Source organism: Mobula hypostoma, chromosome 20 (genome assembly GCF_963921235.1).
Source record: "Mobula hypostoma chromosome 20, sMobHyp1.1, whole genome shotgun sequence".
Classification (NCBI taxonomy): Eukaryota; Metazoa; Chordata; class Chondrichthyes; order Myliobatiformes; family Myliobatidae; genus Mobula; species Mobula hypostoma.
This window is the reverse complement of record NC_086116.1, coordinates 38,699,472-38,721,158: the sequence shown is the minus strand read 5'-3', so window position 1 is coordinate 38,721,158 and position 21,687 is coordinate 38,699,472. Positions and strand designations below refer to the sequence as shown.

The 21,687-nt window shown below is 42.5% G+C and overlaps 1 protein-coding gene across 26 annotated transcripts in view; it reads left to right on the top strand.

Moving 5' to 3' along the window:
* The window catches only part of celf2 (cugbp, Elav-like family member 2), a 1,121,102-nt gene that overhangs the window by 858,975 nt on the left and 240,440 nt on the right, over nt 1-21,687 (top strand). For all 26 annotated transcript variants that reach the window (XM_063072708.1, XM_063072701.1, XM_063072709.1 and 23 more), the window contains one exon: nt 8,834-9,030. In XM_063072708.1, the coding sequence (XP_062928778.1) occupies nt 8,853-9,030 (178 nt within the window). In that variant the 5' untranslated portion in view covers nt 8,834-8,852. The remainder of the gene's footprint in view (nt 1-8,833; nt 9,031-21,687) is intronic.

Here is a 21,687-nt window from a genome sequence, read left to right as displayed (position 1 = left end):
TTTTGCACTCTTACTCTCACTATTTTTTTTACTTGCACAGTTTGTCTTTTGCACGTTGGTTGCTTGTCAGTTGTTGCTTATTTATGTAGTTTTTCATTAATTAGAACAGAGAACATTGCATCACAATACAGTGCTTTCAGCCCATGATGTTATGCTAATCTATTAAAACACTCTATGATCAATCTAAACCTTCCCTCCTACATGACCACCATTTTTATATCAATCATGTGCCTCTCTAAGAGTTTCTTAAATTCCCCTATTGTATCTGCCTGTACCACAGGGCATTCCACCACCCACCACTCTCTGTGTAAAACAAAAGGTACCTCTGACATCCCCCCCATACTTCCCTCCAATCACCATAAAATTATGCTATAATTGCATTGTATTTCTTTTTTTCCAGTAAATGCGTGCAATAAAATGAATCTCAGGGTAGTATATAGTGACAGATATATGTATGTGTGTGTGTGTGTGTGTATTTCCCCTTTTAATGAGCTCTTCCTTCATAGTTATATGCTCAAGCAATGCACTCACTCTGAGTTAAAAAAGAGTTAAAAATAACTCAGAATCCAACCCACACCTTCATCCCCGGGTTATCAGCATCTTCCACTTGTCTTTGTGTCTGAGCTTACATTGCAACACCAACCATGAGAATTCGAATCAGGTTTACTGTCACTGATGTATGCTATGAAATTTGTTGTTTTGGGACAGCAGTACAGTGGAGGACATAAAGAATAAGTTACAATTAAAGTGTGAAACAGGAATAGGTTCAAGGGTTCACAAATGTTCAGACAGCTGATGGCAGAGAGGAAAAAGCTGCTCATAAGACACTGAGTGTGCCTCTTCAAGTTCCTGCACTTCCCTGGTGTAGTAATGAGAAGAAGGCACATCCTGCATGTAAGTCCTTAATGATTGCACTCCCATCCTATCAAAATCAAGGACGAAAGCAATGAGCAACAGACTATATGACCATTAGACAGAGGAGGCAAATTAGAGCATTTGGCCCATTGAGTCTGCTCTGCTATTCAATCTTGGCTGATTTATATTCACCCAACACTTCTCTTGCCATCTCCTGTAAACTTTGATGTCCTTACTAATCAGTACCTGTCAACATCCGTTTTAAGCATACCCAATGAATTGGCCTCCAAATTCCGCCACCCTCTGATTAGAGAAATTCCTCCTCATCTCTGTTTTTAAGGGATGTCATTCTACTTTACTCTGATGCATGGATGTGGTAAATGCACAATTTTACAAATGCAATTATTCACATTTGAAGGTGAAAGAATAATGGGAAACCAGTCATCAATGCTGAAAAAAAACCCTGTAGAAATGCACAAAAGCAGGGGATTGTGGATGTATTAAGAAGAGTACAGAATATGGTTTAGTAGAACAGGCAGGCATGTGCAAATATAAGTTCATTATACCCAATTGTGAGCTAATGTAGTTTGAATAGCAAAATGAGGAATGCATTATACATTGTGAGAAGGATGCATTATCGGAAAGGCCGAGTGGTTCAAACAAATAGTGGAGGGAAATCAATTTACCACTATTTGTGTTCCACCTTTGAATAGGGATTACACCGTATTTAGAGGATTGGACAGTTGGTCCAGAGCCATGCATTTGAATCCCACAGGGGCAGCTAAGGAATTTAACTTGTGTTAATTAAACACATTTGGAAGAAGACGCTGGCATGAGTGATTGTGACCGTGAGGTGTTGTATCGTTTAAAAGATAAGTCATTTTCACTGTTGTCTTTTTGAGCAGGGAATTTGATACCCTTGGTTAATCTGGCCTATATTAGATTCATTGTATCATACAGCAGAGAAACCAGCCCTTCAGCCCACTGTGTTCATGTTGGCCTTAGGTGCTCATCTATTCTAATCTCATTTACCAGTACGTGGTCCTTAGACTTGCCAATTCAAGTGCTCATGATAGCACTTAAATGTTAAGGACGTACCTACCTCTCACTGGGTTCCAGATTCCAGCTTAGATCACGGAAACAGACCCTTTTAGCCCTCCAAATTTCCATGATCTACCTTAACCCTAATCCTACTGTAATCCGATTTCATTCTCTCTACATTTCTCCACCCACACCCTCCTTCCCCCAAAGTCTACCACTCTCCTGTTCTTCCCTCTGTTGTTCAGGGGCTTGTGCATTGTGACCCATCTGACCTACTCCATCTTGGATCCCCATATGAACCTGAAGACTGCTCAGGTGATTCCCAGATTGGGGGAGCAAGGAATAGGCCAAACCTGCACAGCAACTGGAGAAGCACTTCACACCTGATGACCAAGTTCTTCCCAGTTATCGATAGGTATGGAGTACTTTTACAGAAGAGAGATGCTGAAACCTAATACAACACTGGTCAGGCCACTCTATATAGTTCTAGTCATCACTTTACAGGAATGATATATCGCAGATATCAAACTTCTGGAGGAACTCAGCAGATCAGGTAGCATCTTAAGAGGGAGAAGAAAAATCAATGTTTCAGGCCAAGACCCTACTGCAGAACAGAGAGTACAGAGGAGAGACAGTCTTTATAAAAAGGTAACTAGTGAGAGGTGAGACAGGAGTTGACAGTGGAACCAGAAGAGGTAGGTCATGATTGGTTGGAGGGAGGAGATGAAGGCACCACCCTCTACCTGAAGTTCTTTATAATCTTCACTGATCATCTTCTTGGGGCTGGAATGTGATAAGGAAGGTGAAAAGTGAACCAGATAAGGGAAAGGAATAGGAGACACAGTGGATTAAGTGTGTTGGTGATTATGATACATGAATGATGTGATTTAATTGAAGATGAAGCAAAGGAGATAAACAAGGATATTGCTGAAATAGGGAAGAGGTTAGATCAGAATTAGATATATTGTGATATATATGGATGACATGAAATTAGTTGTTTTACAGCAGTGGTGCAGTGCAATGACAAATAATGCAAAAATAATATGATATAAACAGAGATTCTGTAGATAAAATCTTGAGCAACACACACAAAATACTGGAGGAACTCAGCAAGTCTGCATTTATGGAGAGGAATAAACAGTTGACATTTTGGGCTGAAAACTGTCATCAGGACTAATAATTTAGTGTGCATGTGTTCACTGGTGTTTCAGAAATCTGATGGCAGAGGGAAAGAAGCCATTTCTGAATTGTTGAGTGTGTGCCTTCAGACTCTTGCACCTCCTGATGAGTGGCTCTGGTTAAGGATGGATTGGCTTAAGATCGTTTGCTTCAAGAAAGGAGGTGGGGGGAGAATTAATTAAGGTGAATAAAATATAAGGGATCAAAACAGAGTTAGTACAAAGGACACATCTTCCTTTACCGTGGGATCAGGACCAGAGGCCTTAGACTTACTAAGTAGTGGAGTTGACGATCTTGTCTTCCACACACTGGGTGAAACTTGCTGCTTGCCAGGGTTGTAACAGCAGACTCCCTTGTCACATTTCGACAGTAACCTGCAGAGCTGTATAAGTCAGCATTGGAAAGTGGGGTTAAACTGGGCAGCTGTTTTCTGACTGGCATGGATATGATGGGTTGAATAGCCTCCTATCGCATGAACCTTTTCACTGATTCTAAGCCAATCTGTTTTAGAACCATCTATAATTTGCAAAAACATATTTGCCTTATTGTAATTTGCAGGTTTCTTAATTCATCAGGCAGAGGCATTTGAACTTGTGACAACTGAACTGTTGTCTTGGACCATACCCACTGAATAACACAATGCTATTTGCAGACTTTGGTTATCAGTGTGTGTGTGTGTTGTGCTGTGACATAGAGCAATTGACTGCAGACATGATTTCATGAGAATGCTATACCTGGCATCTTGATCGACGCAGTGGGGAGCTAAACAGTATTAGGATGAATGCTAAATAAACCTACTTGATAGAAAATAAATGCAAAAATATAATATAGTTAATTAGTGATAGAAATGATTAAAAATATCTCATAGTGAGTTTGTAGTCTACTTACGTATTTTCTATATGTTATTATGAAATTCAATTTCATACTTATTTCATAATCCTTATATATTTTTTTTAAAGTTGCCTTAACTCAAGGGGGAGTTCTCTTTGATTAGTGACTATCCCAGAGAAGCTCAGCTCCATATTAAGTGGGTCTGAATGTGGTGAGGTTGTACCTTTTTTGTTAAGAAACACTCTCTTTATTATCCTGGGATATTTTTCCCCAAGTTAAAGCTACGCAGTGTCTATTGGAGTTGCTGTGTGTGTCCCACAGACAGAGGTGCATCATGTAGTATAAAGTTACTTCATTAGGTTATCAGGACATCATAGGGCTGTGCTGTAGCTATGGACTCTATACTGTTACATACAGTATGTTCAAACCTGACATCAGTACATTCACGGACAAAATGGCAATTTGAATGAAGTGGGAAAGTGGACAAGGTAAGGGATTGGCCAGAAAGTTCAATGGTGAAAAACCCACTTCAAGTGTTTTTTTGTGTTCTTATGATTTTAGAAACTCAGTTGTGCATATGCATGTTCCGTGAGCAAAAAGCCCTGATGCAGGAAATCTGGTAAAATCAGAAAATCCTGGCATTTTTCTCACTCCATAGGTGACCTGCTGAGTGTTTTAGCATTTTCTCTTTCTGTTCCAGTCCGATAAAACTCTTAGTTACCCAAAGTCCATCACCTTTTGAAGATGTCCTCAATGTTGTGGAGGCCAGTGCCCGTGATGGAGTTGACTGAGTCTGCAACTTTCACACACAGAATGCTGGAGGAACTCAGCAGGCCAGGCAGCATCTATGGAAAAGAGTAAACTGTCAACATATTGGGTGGAGACCCTGAGGGCCAGAACGTAACCATTTACTCTTTTCCATAGACACTTCCCAGCCTGCTGAGTTCCGCCAGTATTTTGTGTGTGTTGCCTGGATTTCCAGCACCTGCAGATTTTCTCATCCCTCTGCAGCTTTTTCTGACCCTCTTGGGGCTTTTGTGCAGTTAAAGCTGCCAGATGAATGGAATGCTTTTTATTGGCTCTTGTACCCAGCCACGCCACTAACTTTTCACTCAAATGCATGTTTGTTTCATGTTCTATTGAACAGGGAACTGTACAATGGATCAAAAATATCAGAAGGGATCATTAGAAGGGAAAACCTGAGCTCTTGCCTTCTGGTACAGCTGGCAGGAGCCAAGTTGCCCCTTTGTTTAGGCGACACATAGGAAGGGACGTGCCTGAGCTGCCAGCTGACAGACGTGCCTGAAATTGTGAGCAGCCAATGGCTTTCTTGCACAGCTGTCACCTCATACAATACAAGACGGTGTTGGGTGTAATCAAATTAATAACTATGCAATTAAACCCAAATGAATATCCACTGAAGACTTTTAAGCAGAGCGCTTTATTGTAGAGATAGGCGATTAAATGTTCAAATGCACTATAGTTCTGCAGAAATTTGAAACGGGATAAATAGAGAAAGAAAAATTTGCAATCTCACCAAGCTGACAATGTGTCCTTGTGTACTCAAAAACTCTGGATGAGCCCAGAGTTCAGAGTGATGGTTTTCTACTTTTGTGAATGCCAGCAAAAGATGGTATCATTTGAATTCATGTGCACTTGTCCGCTGCTTCTGATTATATTTGCGATGTTCTTATCGTTGACTGTATAAACCTGCCCATATTAATTGGCTACAATGCAGCCATCAGGTTCGACAGCAACTGCAGAATGATCCTGATGTTTATTGTGAGCGAGTCAGATATATAGCACGGAAAAAGAAAGATGAAAAAATTAGCACTATTTGAAGCACGTACTGTACATCGAAACACAGTGAAATGCGTTTTTTGCGTCAACTCAAGTCAGCCAGGATTGTGCTGGGACAGCCTGCAAGTGTCGCTACACTTCCGGCACCAACATAACAGGCCCACAACTCAGTAATCCTAGCTGTATGTCTTTGGAATGTGGGAGGAAACCTGAGCACCCGGAGGAAACCCATCCCAACTTGGGAAGAATATGTGGACTCCCTATAGACAGCAGCAGGAATTGAGCACCGATCTTACGGTGAGCTGTAATAGCATTATGCTAACTACTCCTCTGGCCTAACCTTTCCTTAATAGTGATTCACTCAAACATCCTTTTTCCACACCTAAATCTAGCAGCATAACTCTCTTGTCCCCTTTCCCTACAGTGGTTGTCCAGCCTCCCCTTAATGGTACCTGTTATTCGACGCAGCCCCCTGCTGTGCTAGTAAGATCCACATTGTAAAGATTCCATGCACAATGACTAGGAATATACGCAGTAATCTACATATGATCCAACCAAGGTTAGATATGAGTTTGACATAACGTATCTACTTTACAATTCTATCTCTCTATAAGTAAACTCTTCTGCTTTGTTTGTGTTTCGAGGTGACTGTAATACTAAGGTACAACAGCCACCCTTATTGATTTTGTGTCCTGGGTGGATGACACCATAAGACATAGGAGCTGCATTAGGCCATTCAGCCCATCGAGAATGCTCTGCTATTTGATCGTGGCTGATTTATTTTCCTTCTCATGCCCACTCTCTTGACTCCCCCCATAACCTTCGATGCTCTACTAATCAAGAACCTATCGACCTCCACTTTAAATATACCCAATGACTAGGCCTCCAAATCTTTCTGGGGCAATGAATTCCATAGATTCGCCACCCTCTCACGAAAGAAATTCCTGCTCATCTCTGTTCTAGACGTCCTTCAATTCTGAGGCTGCTCCCTCAGATCCTATAATCTGCCACTATTGGAAACATCCTCTCCACATCCGTCCTATTGAGGCCTTTGGTATTCAATAGGTTTCAATGAGATCCCCTCTTATTCTAAACTCCAGCAAATCTATGACGTGATTACAGCTCTTACTTCAGAGTTCAATTCCAGCGTCCTCTGTAAATGTGTGGGTTTTCTCCGGGTGCTCCGGTTTCCTCCCACAGTTCAAAGACTTATCAGTTACTAAGTTCATTGGCCATTGTAACTTGTCCTGTGATTAGGCTTGGGTTTCTGGGCGGTTTAGCTCATTGGTCAGAAGGGCCTGTTCCATACTAAATCTCTAAATAAATAAATAAAATAAAATAAATATAGACCCATCACTTTTCCTCTGTTAACTCATTCATTTCCTCACATGGACTCTCTCCAATGCCAGCATATCCTTTCTTTGATAAGGGGCCCCAAACTGCTCACAATACTTCAAGTGCAGCTTGACTAATGCCATTATAAAACCTCAGCATTACATCCTTAGTTTTTTGTTCTAGTCCTCTCAAAATGAATGCTAACGTTGCAATTGCCTGCCTTAGCACAGACTCAGCCTGCACTTGTTGGGTTTAAATGAATAGTTTCCACACTGTGATCATTATGATACTGTTGGATTCTAATCAGACTCCTCTATTTTTGCTTCCCACATCAATTTTTTCCCCACTTATTGCCTTCCAGCAGAGCGAAGGTTAAGAGTTGAAAGGAAGTTTCAATTCCCCCACTTCAGCAGCAGGGATTAACATTGCTCTGTTATATCTCCTGTCTCATTCTTCTGTCAGCCAGTTCTGTTCCCTTGTCGCAACTCCTTTGACAACAGAGTAAAATTATCAGAATCAGCTTCAGGTTTATAGTCGCTGTCATACTGTATGCCATGAAGTTTGAGGTTTTGCAGCAGCAGCACAATGCAATACATTTAAAAAATATATCATTGGTTACAATGAGGAATATACTTTAAAAATCAAAAAGAGAATAAAATAGTGAGGTAGTGTTTATGGACCGTTCAGAAATCTGACGGGGGAGGAAAAGAAGCTATTGCTACATCATTGAGACGGTGTGTCTTCAGGCTCCTGTTCCTCTTTCCTAATTGTAGTAATGATGGTTATATGGCTGTATGACTATGACAACTTCCATACCCATCAAGTCCACCCCGATTGACCTAGCATCCACCTCCACTGGAGACGATTTACGGTGGCTAACTGACCAAGATGGTGTGAAACTTTGTTTAAACTGCAAACCAAGTGGTGTCTGGGCTGCTATTCAGTTTGGTGTGTCTGCTTATCAGTTTAGCATTCATGTGGAAAGGGAAGAAGTGGTTTAACCGCAAGGCCTTGTGGTTGGACAGAGCACAAGTCACAGGATGACCTAGCACAACGGAAAAAATAACTTGCAAAAGGAAGAACCAAGCTCAGCCCTCTCAAAATGAGAGAGGAACAAAATCTGAAATACCAGGAATCTGAATTTTATAAAAATAGGATCAGACTGTGTGCTTGCTATTACAATTTCCATGTAGAATCGAAACAATTTGCTTATCCATCTTGATTAAGTCATTGGATACGGGTTCTCGGCATCTCCTGTCATATCACCTTACCCTCCTTGACATTGATCAAGCTTTGCCTTGTCCTTAAAGTCCAGCAACCCTGACTCTGCAGCAGTAAGGATACTTATTAATTTTTAATTGTGCAGTGCTTTCCCTAATTTACACTGTCTAATATAGGTAATAATTGTATTTTCACTGCCTCCACTGACCCCTAAATGTCTCTCAATGCATCATGTGGTGAGTTGCCTTTGGGCCTAGTGGGCAGAAGTTGTGAGGGCACCAGAGTTGGCATGCATTCCCTCTCAAGCAGCTGCCCTGTTCCACGTCCCTGGCACCAGATCCACTCACCAGCCGGGGATTTGCACAAGGGACCAGGAAGTGAGCGTTTGGAAGACTCTTCCAGTAGAGTTGCTGGATTCATTTAAACAATGGTGCTGTTATATTAGGAGTAACCTGTACTGAAATGATATTTAGTGAGGAAATCAATACTTCAGTTATTTTCCTAAAGTGATGATTGGGTTCCCGTCTCACAGTGTGTCTAACCTAATGTTTCTCTGTTATGTTTGAAACAGTAACGGTACAAATAGCAAGATGAATGGTGCAATAGATCACTCGGACCAGCCAGACCCAGATGCCATTAAGATGTTCGTAGGCCAGATCCCGCGATCTTGGTCAGAGAAAGAGCTAAAGGAACTGTTTGAGCCGTACGGAACAGTGTACCAGATCAACGTCCTCCGAGACCGTAGCCAGAACCCTCCGCAGAGCAAAGGTATGGAGCCTGGTTTTTAACAAGTTCGCTTATTTTGCCAGCTGGGATAACCCTTCCAGCCCTGTGCCTAGTTTGACTGTGCTTCCCCACTTGACCTTTGAAATGCTAGGCATCTGGCAGATCTGCCTGCCATGACCTTTTACAGCATACTTAATTAAGTCCGTCAACCCAACTGGGGCATAATCCGCTGACAGCAGCTTGCCAGAGCCCTCCCTCCTGGGCCAGGCTTTCAAATTGTCGCCAGGTGTAGCCCATATTCGAATAACTTTCCTCTCCCACCGATGAGATGTTTGGAATGTCTTTTGGTGTTTCTGTAGCTCTGGCTTTTTAAGGAATGGAGTCGCTAGCCCCATGCTCAACTCTCCTCCTTTCACAATCATGCTTGGGACTGTAGATGGTGGAGCACTTCCAAAGCATGTGATGGGTTAAATTTGTCTTCTTTTGCACATTTGTCAGTCATTTGTGTGTAGTTTTTCATTGATACTATTGTACTTCTCTCTCTCTCTCTCTCTCCTGTGGATGCCTATAAAAAATGAATCTCAGGATAGTGTATGGTGACAATATGTACTTTGATAATCTGAAATCCAAAATAGAACTTTGAAAATTGCATGGTTGAATTGACTAGCATTTTTTTTTTGCAAAATCAGCAGTCAGCAGAATTCTTTGCCAGTATGTGGGGCTTGTGAAAAGTTTAGAATTTCCCCCTCTGGAATATGTAATCCTGTACAAGGTTAAGTTAAACACCAGGTTTCAGCATTAGGAAGTTGTTGGAATAGTTAATGACAAAGCGGATGGAACGCAAAGGCAGCATTGCTTGCTCTAACTGCAGGGATCTTTGGTTAGATCACTCACAGTACTACATAGGTTAACTACACTGCGTCCAAAGCAACATTGAGAAAGGTTCACCGGATTGTTTTTTGGCATGAAGAAACTGATCTACAAAGAAAGATTAACTTAAGATCTTGAGTTTATAAGGGAGACCTCACTGATGCACGTGAGATTATGAGGGAACATGATAAGGTGAAATCCATCAGGGTGTTTCCACCGATGAGGAAATCAAAAACCAGGCGACTGTAATCTTGGGATACAGTGACAACCATTTAATACTGAGGGGGAGTTTCCTCTTGGGAGGATTGTAAAACTTTGGAATTTCCTCTAACTTGTGAGTTGTGAGGCAGAGTCAGTGTTTTTAATTTTGAGAGAGCAATCTTTTTGACAATGGGAAAGACGAGATGACAGTCTTAAGAGCCTTTGTCTCATTGAGTAGGGGGGCAGTTTTAGGGGTTGTGTGATCCATTTTCTCGACTTGCTGACGCTCATGTTTATAAGTTAGCCTCGGGGTTTGCTGGGAGTGCTACAGCACTCTGCTTAACTAACAGCTTTCATGACCTTCAGCTATTATTGAGTAATTCTGGATGGAAACAGGTTTTTCAGCCTAGTGTTCATGCTGACCAAGTAGTCTGCCTAAGCTTCTTCCATTTCTCCATGGTCATACAGCATCTATGGAGGGGAATAAGCAGTTGACCCTTCATCAGTGGTGGCCACAAACATAAACTGTTTGCTTCCCTCCTGATCTGCTGAGTTCCATCAGCATTTTGTGTGTTGCTCTGGATTTCCAACATCTGCAGAATCTCTTGTGCATTCCATTTCCCCATGTTTGGCCTGTATCACTCCAAGCCTTTCCTATTCACACAGCGTCTAAATGTCTTTTAAACTGTTGTAATAGCACCCGCCTCCACCACTTCCTCTGGCAGCATAATCGTCTCATCTCCACCCGCTGCCAGTGAAGTTTTTTTTGAGGTACAGTTGTGAGTTTACGACAGGAAATAGCCAGCACTTTACACAGAACAATCAGTTAAAGGAAGCTGCTTCAGGCATGGGGGGGTGGGGGGTGGTAAATGTTGGCTGGAGCTCCCCGGTTGATCTTTGGGAGGTGCGGTCAGACCTTTAACTGCAAGGCCCAGAATGGGCCCTTTTTTAAATGTCCCTTTAACTCGTGCAACCAGGACTAGGAGCTGCAGTCTCTGGAATGGGGATTGACCATTCCATCTCATCCCTTTAGTGTTATTAACACATGGAAACACAAGAGATTGTAGATACTGGGAACTGGAGCAACAGAGAACTTGTTGGAGGAACAGGTTCAGCAGCACCTGTGGGAGGAAATGGATTCTGTCCTGATGCAGGGTTTTGACCCGAAATGTCTACAAATTCTTTCTTCCCACAGATGATGCTTGACCCTTTGAGTTCCTCCAGCAGGTGGTTAGTTCGTAAATAGTTACGTATCTTAGTCAGAAGTTAAAATTAGTTCTGAGTTAGATTTGTTGTAAACCCCCTCCCCTCACTGTCAGCTGTCTTTTCATTCGTAAAGATAAAGATCGTAAGGAATGTTAGCTTTATTTGTCACGTGTGCATCGAACTGTACAGCGAAATGCGTCGTTCGTGTCAGCGATCAACACAGCCCGACAATGTGCTGGGGCAGCCCCTAAGTGCTTCTGGCTCCAACCTAACATACCCACAACTCACTAACCCTAACCCGTATGTCTTTTGGAACGTGGGAGGAAATGAGAACACTGGGAGGGAGCCGGGGAGAACGTACAAACTTTACAGACAGTAACAGAAGTTGAGCCCCAATCTTCTGACCACTGGCACTGTAACCGTTATGCTACCTTGACACCCGTGCTATTTTTAATATCTCTTTGCTTTTTAATACATCTCCAAACTATTGTCCTCGCTAACCTCCACCCGCCAACTAAACCCCATCCCCTCCCTTACTGAATAACCAGTGCATCGTTCCTCCTGGAAAGGCTATCCTCTGAGATTTGGACGTGCCGGATAAAATGTATATCCTATCATGGGTGCTAATAACACCACAGCTATTCAGGCAACATCGTGCTACTTCACTGAAGCTGCTTTCCAGGCAAGTATATGCTCAGAATGCTAAGAATGACTCCCATCAGGAGAATTCGGCAGAGCCCAAAATAAAAATGGAATTCATGGCTTCCCTTCAAGAGCGAGATTCCAGTGACTTACTGTCAGAGCAGGTGACCGGGGTTCTGTTACACTGGGTCATGAACTTGATGTGCCACTCAAAAAGCTGGCCTGCAGTGTCACTGGCAGGAACAGTGCAACTGGCTTGTGCTTCTGCACAGGGTGCGCGGAGTGCCCAGCCGGCTTTCGCGTTCAGCTTCTGATTGACTCCTTACCCAGCCAATCAGAGGTGAAGGATCAAAGGAGGGTGGAACAGGGCTTGTCTTTGCTGTTGCCCGTTGCTTGTTCTCGTTTGTGTTGTTCAGCTGAGCATTGTGGGCACACTGTGTTGGTGCCAGTGCGAGTGGCAGCACTTGTGGGCTGCCCTCAGCACACCTTCGGGTGTGTTGGCTGTTAAACACAAATTGTGCACTTCGCTGTATGTCTTGATGTAAATGAGACAAATAAACTGGAGACTTGGACCTTGAATCTTAAAATCCCACAGTCAGTCCGAGCGCAACCCACTCTAAGATAAATCTCACTCTTCCCTCCTACATATCCCTCCATTTTTCTATCATCCATGTGCCTATCTAAGAGTTTTAAAAATTCCAATATATCTGTGTCCACACACCCCCTCTGGCAGGGCATTCCACACACCCACCACTCTGTGTAAAGGATTGCTTCGGATATCCTCCCTATACTCCCTTCCAATCACCTCAAAATTATGCTCGCTCCTATCAGTCATTTCGACTCTTGGAAAAAGTCTCTGGCTGTCCACTCTGTCTATGCCTCTTACCGTTTTCTATACCTTTATCCAGTTGTATCTCATCCTCCTTTGCTCCAAAGAGAAAAGGCCTAACTCACTCAGCTTATCATCATAAGTCCAGTACTGAGGACTTGTTATTTATTTCATACCCCGCCCATCCACATACAACAGTCTCAGGAGTGCTGATCACATGCTGTAACGCTGACCAAATCGTGAAGTTGGTGAGGTCCTGAGAGAGGCACTACCTACCCCCGTTCTCAGTACCAGCTGCATTGTGCCACAGCTGCTGTTTCACAGTGCCAGAGACTGGGGTTTCGTCCTAGCCTTTGACGTTGTTTGCACATTCCCCGTGACCCCCTGGGTTTTCTCTGGGTGTTCAAGTTTCCTCCTACATGCCAAGACGTGCAGGTTGGTACGTTAATTGACCACTGTAAATTGCCCCAGTGAGTAGTGGAATCTGGGGTAAGGTGAGTAGAATATGAAAAGGACTAAATGGGTAATTGATGATTCGCATGGGCTCTGTGATGTCACAGAGTCCATGTTAAACACGGACAGGCACTGTGCTGTTTCTCTCATTTATGTGCAGTATATTCCAACAAGATAAACTGAATTGGATGCCCAGCCACTACACCCATTGTTAACTTCGGGAGCATGTTCCTTTGGTTATGTCTGTAGAACATAGAACATTATAGCACAGTACAGGGCATTTGGCTCACAATGTTGTGCCAACATTTTAACCTACTCTAAGATCAATCTAACTCTTACCTCCTACATAGGTCTCCATTTTTCAGTCATACATGTACCTATCTTAAATGACCCCAATGTATCTGCCTCTACCTTCACTGCTGGCAGGATGTTCCACCCAACCACCACTCTCTGTGGAAAAGACTTACTGCTGATATCCTCCCTGGACTTTCCTCCAGTCACCTCAAAAATTTGACCTCATTTTAGTTATTTTCACCCTGGGGAAATGGTCTTTCTCTATCCACTTGATCTTACCCTCTTATGATCTTGTACCTCTCTATCAAGTTGCCTCTGATTTTCCTTCACTCCAAAGAGAAAGGCCCGAGCTCGCTCAACCTATCTTCATAAGACATGCCAGGCAATATGCTGGTAAATCTCCTCTACGCCCTCTCGAAACCTTCCACATCCTTCCTCTCATGAGGCACCCAGAAATGAATGCAACATTCTAGTGGTCTAATCTGGGTTTTATAGAGCTGCAAGGTTATCTCACAGCTCTTGAATTTGCGTTGCATCTTCTCTCTTTACTGAAAGCTAATACATGTAGCATCCTTGATGAAAAATAAATCAACATCGTACAGCAGACAGAAGCAGCAGCCAAGCTGTGGTCAGAAAAGCTTCGGGGACAAAAGGATAATTGATAGGATCACCTCTTTGATCTTGGTTGAATACTGTCCAGGTTGCTTCTCTCATGTTCAAGGTGGCCTGTGTAATTTTTCTGGCCACCCAAGCTCTTGGCTTAGCAGCGCACTGGATAGCTGCCCGTCTAGAAGTTAACCCTTGGCTAACAGTGATACACAATACAGTAGCATCAGTAAGTCATTCTTCTCCATCAAGACTGATTCCATTGACCTTAAAGGAATGAGTTTTGGACACAAGACTGCAACATGGTAGACACTGTTGTGTGGCAAGTTTTCATCCAACTAGGAATGAATCATGCACCATTATCTCTAATATTGTCGCATCCTCAGAATACCCGAGGTGGAAACTTTAGGTTATATACTGATTTTCACCACTTAAGATACAGATTCAGATGAATTTATTTATCACAAATACATTGAAGCGTACAGCGAAATGTGTTGTTTATGTTAACAACCAACACAATCTAAGCATGTGCAAGCGTCACCATATATTCTGGCACTAACATAGCATATCCACCATGTTCAGAACAACACACGCAACACACACACACACACACACACACACGCGCAAACTAAAATCCTAGGGCGGGCTGTCTTTGGACCTCCAGGCTCTAGTGGCTCAAGGACTAGCAGACATTGGTCCTTCAGCTTCCCCAGCAGACTCAAAGACCCAAATCTCGGATTGTGTTCGGTGACGCAAAAAACAACAAACTTTACTGTTTGTTTTGATGTTTCGATGTACATGTGACAAATTAAGCTAACATTTAGTCCTTAAATCTTTGATTGTAGAACTAAGATTTTAAAGGAGCATTATGCAGGGAGAAAGAGAGCTGTGGATGTATAGGAAGATAATTTCCAACTAAAGGAATAGCAGCCTGTGATGGAGTGATTAAATTCTGGGTTGCCAGAGGTGCCTTGGAAGATTTCAGGAGTTTCAGTAATCATTTGAATGTATAATGTGTTTAAGGACTGTCACCAGGCCAGGCACTGACAACACACTGTAAAAGTCCTGAAAACAGTATTAAATAAGGCTCTGGTAGCGCTTTTTAGTGTACTAGGACCCTTCTGAGAGAGCTGGGTTGGCCTTGCGACATTTGGAGCTTGCCGTTTCTATGGTAACGGGTGGCTTGCTTACACAAGCTGGAAGTGAAGCCTTCTTCCTTATTTGCCTGTGTATGCAGAATTCAAATATGTCAAACTTGAATGCATCAGGTATGGTAGTGAAGTGGTTAAGTGACTGCACTACCTGCCAGAGGTCTGGGCCATTGATCCAAGAACAGGAGTTCAAATCCCACCAAGGCAGCTGGGGAGTTAAGTTCAAATAATTAAATAAATCTGGAATTTAAATAAAAAGCTGATGTCAGTGACAGCAGACATTACAACTGCTGGGCTGTTGTAACTTCCTTGGCCCTTCAAGCAGAAATTATCAACTTCATCAAATTATCAATGAAAGTCCCAGGGTACAAATTCATGTAATATATTAATCTGAATTTTTTTAAAAAATTCAAATCCATATTAGTAATCACAAAGCTGCCAGATAGTCGTAAAAACTTGCCTGATTTACTAATGTCCTTCAGGAAGGAAATTTCCCATCTTTGCCTGTCTGTTGCAGACTTTAGATTGGCTCTTAGGCTATGTCCACACTAGACTGGATAATTCCGTAACCGAAGCTATTTCTCTTCGTTTTGACCCTCCATCCACACTGGAAGGATGTTTTCCTGCCCCAAAAACGGAGCTTTTCTAAAATACTCTCCAGAGTGTTTAAATCTGAAAACGCTGGTTGGCCATTTAGCATGTACGGGGTAACCGACTAATTTTAAAAACGCTGTCATGACGTGCTGGAATAAATGGTGGCGGCAACGCGGCATTTCATTGTTTTCTTGAACACAACCTCCAACACCACAACAACAATATCTGACAGTAGATGTGTAACAGCCTAATGTAACATTGTATGGAAATACAAGATAACACTGATGCAGACATGTTTTATACATTTAACAAGGTGCTTTATTAATGTATTGCTTGTGCAAACATTCAATAGATGCAATTGTCACTTTTGCCAAGTAACTTGTTTTATTGCATATGTTAAATACAGCCAAATAATACACAAAGACATGGCAAAAGTAAAGGTAAACAAATGAGGTAACAGTTAATTTCACTTTTGCCCAGTAACAAGCCTTATTGCATTTAGTTGTAGCTGTCGTCTCTTTCATCGGTGAAGAGACCATGGCCGTAGGAAATGTTTTTGGACGAATGCGCACCCAGTCTTTCGTTTGGCAATTTACTTATAAGTTTTTCTAGTCTGTAACTGGACAAATGCGCACCAAGTATACCATTTCCTCTTTGCTTGTTTTCTGTGTGTCCGTCCTGCGCATGCCCAGTAGGAGGAGATTTGCCCAAATACCCGTTTTAATGTGGACAGAGGTATTTTCAAAAACACCTGGTGTGGACGCCTATCGTTTTTACGTGAAACCGGCTTTTTCAAAATTATCCGGTCTAGTGTGGACATAGCCTTAATTGTCCCCCCTCTCAGGATGCAATTCTTATTTATTTATTTAACGACGCAGTGCAAAGGAGGCTCTTCCAACCCAAAGAGCCGCAACACCCAGCAACCCATCTATTTAACCCTAGCCTTATTGCAGGACAATTTACAAACCAATTAACCTACTAATTGGTACATCTTTGGACTGTGGGAGGAAACAGGAGCACCCAGAGGAAATCCATGCACTCACAGGAAGGAATGTAAAATTCTTTTTCAGAGGATGCTGGAATTGAACTCTGAGCTCCGATGCCATGAGCTGTAATGGTGTTGTGCTATACACTACCCTGGCACTGGCATTGTCACCGATGTCCTAATCTCACTAACAAATTTAAAAAGTCACTGGATCTGTCTGGTGAAGACTTTGTCCAAATGGTTCCTAGAAAGTCAGAAAGTGCAGGTGCAACAAAGGTTCACTAACTGGGATAGGAAGAGAGATAGAAGATCTAAGAGTAAGCCTTTTGATCATTTATCTGTGGATTGTGGTCTGTCTGAGAGCGGCGTCCACCATCAAGGATCCACACCATTTAGGCCGTGGTCTCTTCTCATTGTTGCCATCAGGAAGGAGGTACAGGAGCCTTAGGACCCACACCACCAAGTTCAAGAACAGTTATTACCCCTCAACCATAAGGCTCATGAAGCAGAGGGGATAACTTTACTCCACTCACCCCAACACTGAACTGAGCACAACCTATGGACTCACCTTCAGGGACCTTTCATCTCATATTCTCAATATTTATTCCATATTTATTTATTATTATTTTCTTTCCTTTTGCATTTCCACAGCCCTTTGCATATTGGTTGTTTGTCCATCCTGTTGAGTGCGGTCTTTCATTGATTCCGTTGTGTTTCTTGTATTTACTGTGAACACTTACTGCCTGTTATGACACTTGCATTTAGGGCAGCAATGAAGGTCCTCCATCTCTGGCGGTGTTCAGGGCTTCTTTCATTGTGTCAGTAGATTCTTGATTTTCACTACTGTCAATGATGCAAATCCCGGGTGGAGATTCAGGAATACAGTACTGTTGCACTCAGATGTAGAAGAACTCTTCATTGCTGTTTTTGTAACAGTTTTTTTTTTACCAGTCAGGGTTCTCCATTCAGTGTGAGCTGAACCCCCTTGCATGGAGGACTGGTGGACCACTCTTGGTCTGTCCTCTACCCTTTGACCAGTTTGCCATGGGTGATCCTACAGAGAGCCAAAGCATAAAGCCCTGACTCCAGCCAACATAGCTCTCCAGGTATTTGTGGTACACAAGCCTCCAAACCATTTCAAGGTTGTGGTCTTCTTGGAAGATTTTTTTGTGAATACCCACAAGAAAATGAATCTCAAGGTTGTATATGGATACGTATATATACTTTGATAATAAATTTACTTTGAACTTTGAACAAGCTATGTGATTTAGCTTTTCCTCAATGATAGGCTCGATAGTTTAGTTTAAGTGACAACTATTCCAGGAGAAAACAAAAATTGCTGGCTGGCTCCTGTCTTACCCTTTCTCTTCTACTCTCCTGCCCATCACCTTCCTCTGGTACCCCTCCTCCTTCCTTTTCTCCCATGGTCCACTCTCCTATCAGATTCCTCCTTCTTCAGCCCTTTATCTTTTCCACATGTCACTTCCCAGTGCCTCACTTCATCACCCCTTCCCCATCCACCTAGCTTCCCCCTCACCTGGTTTCGGCTATCATCTGTTAGCTTGTAGTCCATTCCCTCTCCCCACCTTCTTATTCTAGCTTGTTCCCCTTTCCTCTCCTGTCCTGATGAAGGCTCTTGGTCCAAAATATTGATTGTTCATTCCTCTCCATAGACGCTGAGTTCCCCAGCATTTTGTGTTTGTTCCTCTGGATTTCCAGATGATCTGAGTCTCTTGTGTTTAGGAATTGCAGGAAGGGCTTGAATTATCTCTGGAAGGCAAACATCTATCAGGAGTGGTTCATAGCCCAGAGATACCTTCCCCTTTAATGTAGATCTGAGAAGCACATTTCACTTGCAAGAGTATGCTTGGAACCAGTCTATAATTTTGCAATAAAAAATCTGTCTTTGTACCTTGCATTGAAATAAATTGACTGAATTAGATTACATTTCCATCTTATTATATTTGTTCAATCAAGACAATTTCATGTGACTGCTTAAATATAGGTTTTGTAATCATGGAAAATTGACAACTGTCCTTCTGTTTTTTTTAACCAACTGTTTCGAGCAAACAGCCAACAGATTGTCCCATAAAGTGGAAAATGACAGCTAAGTTTAAATGCCCGTTCTCAGCCAGGTTAGGAATGGATGCACAGCCTCGAGTAAAGTAGAGTTAGACCAAGGATATTGTGTAGCATGTTGTGCATTGTACATTAAAATGTATTTAGGTGTATGGTTTACACTGCACAGTACACTTTACTATAAGGTGAAGATGTATTGTTATGGTTGTATCATTGTTAACTATGCTTTCAACTGCCTCTTCTGGAATTCATTCGTTATTCAGATTCATTTTCAGATGTATTTATCACATGTACATATAGTGAAGTGTATCATCTCTGCTCATGATATGGTTTTAAGATCTGCCTATGTGTATCAGGTACTGGGTCTGGTGATTTTGCAATCCAGAGGTTCTTCAGAAGTCGAGAGTGAGGCCTAAAACTTGTTGCTTACAGCTGTTTATTAATGGTAATAAGAACAAAGTGTGAGACAAAGTACAGAAAGAAAAAACAGAAACACGAGGAAATCTGCAGATGCTGGAACAGGCAGGTTTGTGGATCTTGGGTAGGAAGTGCGGGGTGTCGGAAGGAAAAACAAAGTTGTGGTTGTCTTGTACAAAACCTGGCTCAGGCAAGGAAGATAACAACACATTCCAGTGATTAAAAATTAGCCGATAAAATAGCCAGATTCAAGAGGCAGGACACCTGCTATGGAAAATCTTATAGAAAAATACAGAATCAGCTATACCACAGTACAAATACTGGAAAATGCACTGAACTTTGGCATCTATATAGGTGATTATATAAAAATACAAGCAAGCATAGGAAAGATTAAACTATAAGAAAAATAGCAATTGTATACTCTAATCCAACACGGTAATGCCCCCATGGAGTGCCCAACTTGTCATACAATGGTAGGCATTTTAGAAATGTATCCCTTACATATTTTCAGCTCTTGTATTTTCAGCTGCTGAAACCAGACCTGACATTCGTTAGAAGAAGCTGTGTGTGACTTTTGGCTGTACGTGGTTATTTTATTTTTACTTAACGATAGAGCGTGGTGTAGGCTTTTCTGGCCTGTTGAGCCACACAGCCTTAACAAACCCCCCCCCCCAACTAACCCATTAAACCCTAACCTAATCATGGGACAATTAACCTACCCAGTACTCCTTTGGACTGTGGGAGGAAACTGGAGCACCCAGGGAACACCCACGCATTCCACGGGGAGGACATAGGTACGGCGCCGGAATAGAACTCCAAACTCCGGAACGCAGCAAGTTGTAGTAGCGTCAGGCTAACCGCTATGCTACTGTGGTTCCTAAATTTGCGATTCTTTCAGCCATCGTCCAATATAATAATTCCCTGGCAATGTGAGTTTGATAACATCGCAGAGCTGATTCTTATTAGGGTCTGAAACTTTCATCTCACCTTGTTAAATGAGATCACAGGGTACTGTTGACCAGCTGCTTTCCACACTATTTCAGGACGTGCCATTAGCAGTCAGTGAGGCCACAGATTCTTATCATCTCGGCCACTGCAAAAAGCATCAGCTGGGAGAGCAAAAATATGCACCGCCAGATGGCGCCACATTTCATTGCGAGTTGGGTGATCTGAGTCAGTGCATTTGGCATGGTACATCAGTGTTTCAGCCCAGCCTGGGAAGCTGCCATTCCCGTTGGATCACGTGCCTGTGTGGACATCTGCTGGAACCAGAACTGAGCTTGGTTCCGACGCTTCTCTGAATTGCCACCCGACGCACAACGCAGTGTGTATGATGTCCAGAGGCAGGCTGCCTGATCCTAAACCACTGGCCATCTTGGGTTGAGGCAACTTCAGAACGAAGAAAGGAACAAAAAACACTGGTTTCCAATTTACTTCCTGCCTTCCCAAAAAGAAAATTTAATAACTTGCAACAGATGCGTAATCAAATACATTCTGAAGCTTTAATTACAGCCTGAAGCTGCAGGGATTCATCATCTCCAGGTTAACACAAAGAAACAAACAATATGACATCTGTCTAAACAAAAGAATATTGTGGCTGCCTTGTGTTGCACACATTCACTTTGAGGCCCTCCAGGTAAACCACTGGTAGGGCTGAGGGAGCTTTTTTTTAAATGTTGCTCTCTTGTGGGGCACTGTCCATTTCCTCATAGAGTTTGATTTGCATTTACTTGGTTGCTGTGGCTGATTATTGGAGTAAATCTCAAGTGCCATCTGCAGAGAACTGAAACGGGTCCAAGGATAGAGGGTTCCAGTGCAATCTTCCCCTGCAACCTGATTGAATTATGTACCGCTGATAGCCAAGAATTGACTTGGATCAAAAACATTAACTGTGCAACAAAACAGTTTGGCCCAGATGTATATCATTGGAGCAGACTTAATAGGTCAAATAGCCTAATTCTACTCCTATTTCATATGATCTATAAGAATCCTTAAAAGAAAGACAGGATTCTTTACAGTGTGGAGGAACAGAGGAATCTTGGGATCTATGTCTATAGACCCTTCAAAGTTGACAGGGTAGTCAAGAAGGCGTATAGTGAGTTGGCCTACATTAGTCAGGGGATTGAGTTCAAGAGCCATGAGGTAATGTTGCAGCTCTATAAAAATCTGGTTCTGTCACAGTTGTAGTATCGTGTTCAGTTCTGGTCACTCATTACAGGATGGACGTGGAAGCTTTAGAGAGGGTGCAAAGGAAATTTATGAGGATATTGCCTGGATTAGAGACCATGTCTCATAACTATAGGTTGAGCGAGCTAGGGCATTCCTCTTCGGAGTGAAGGAGGATGAGAGGAGACTTGACAGAGGTGTACAAG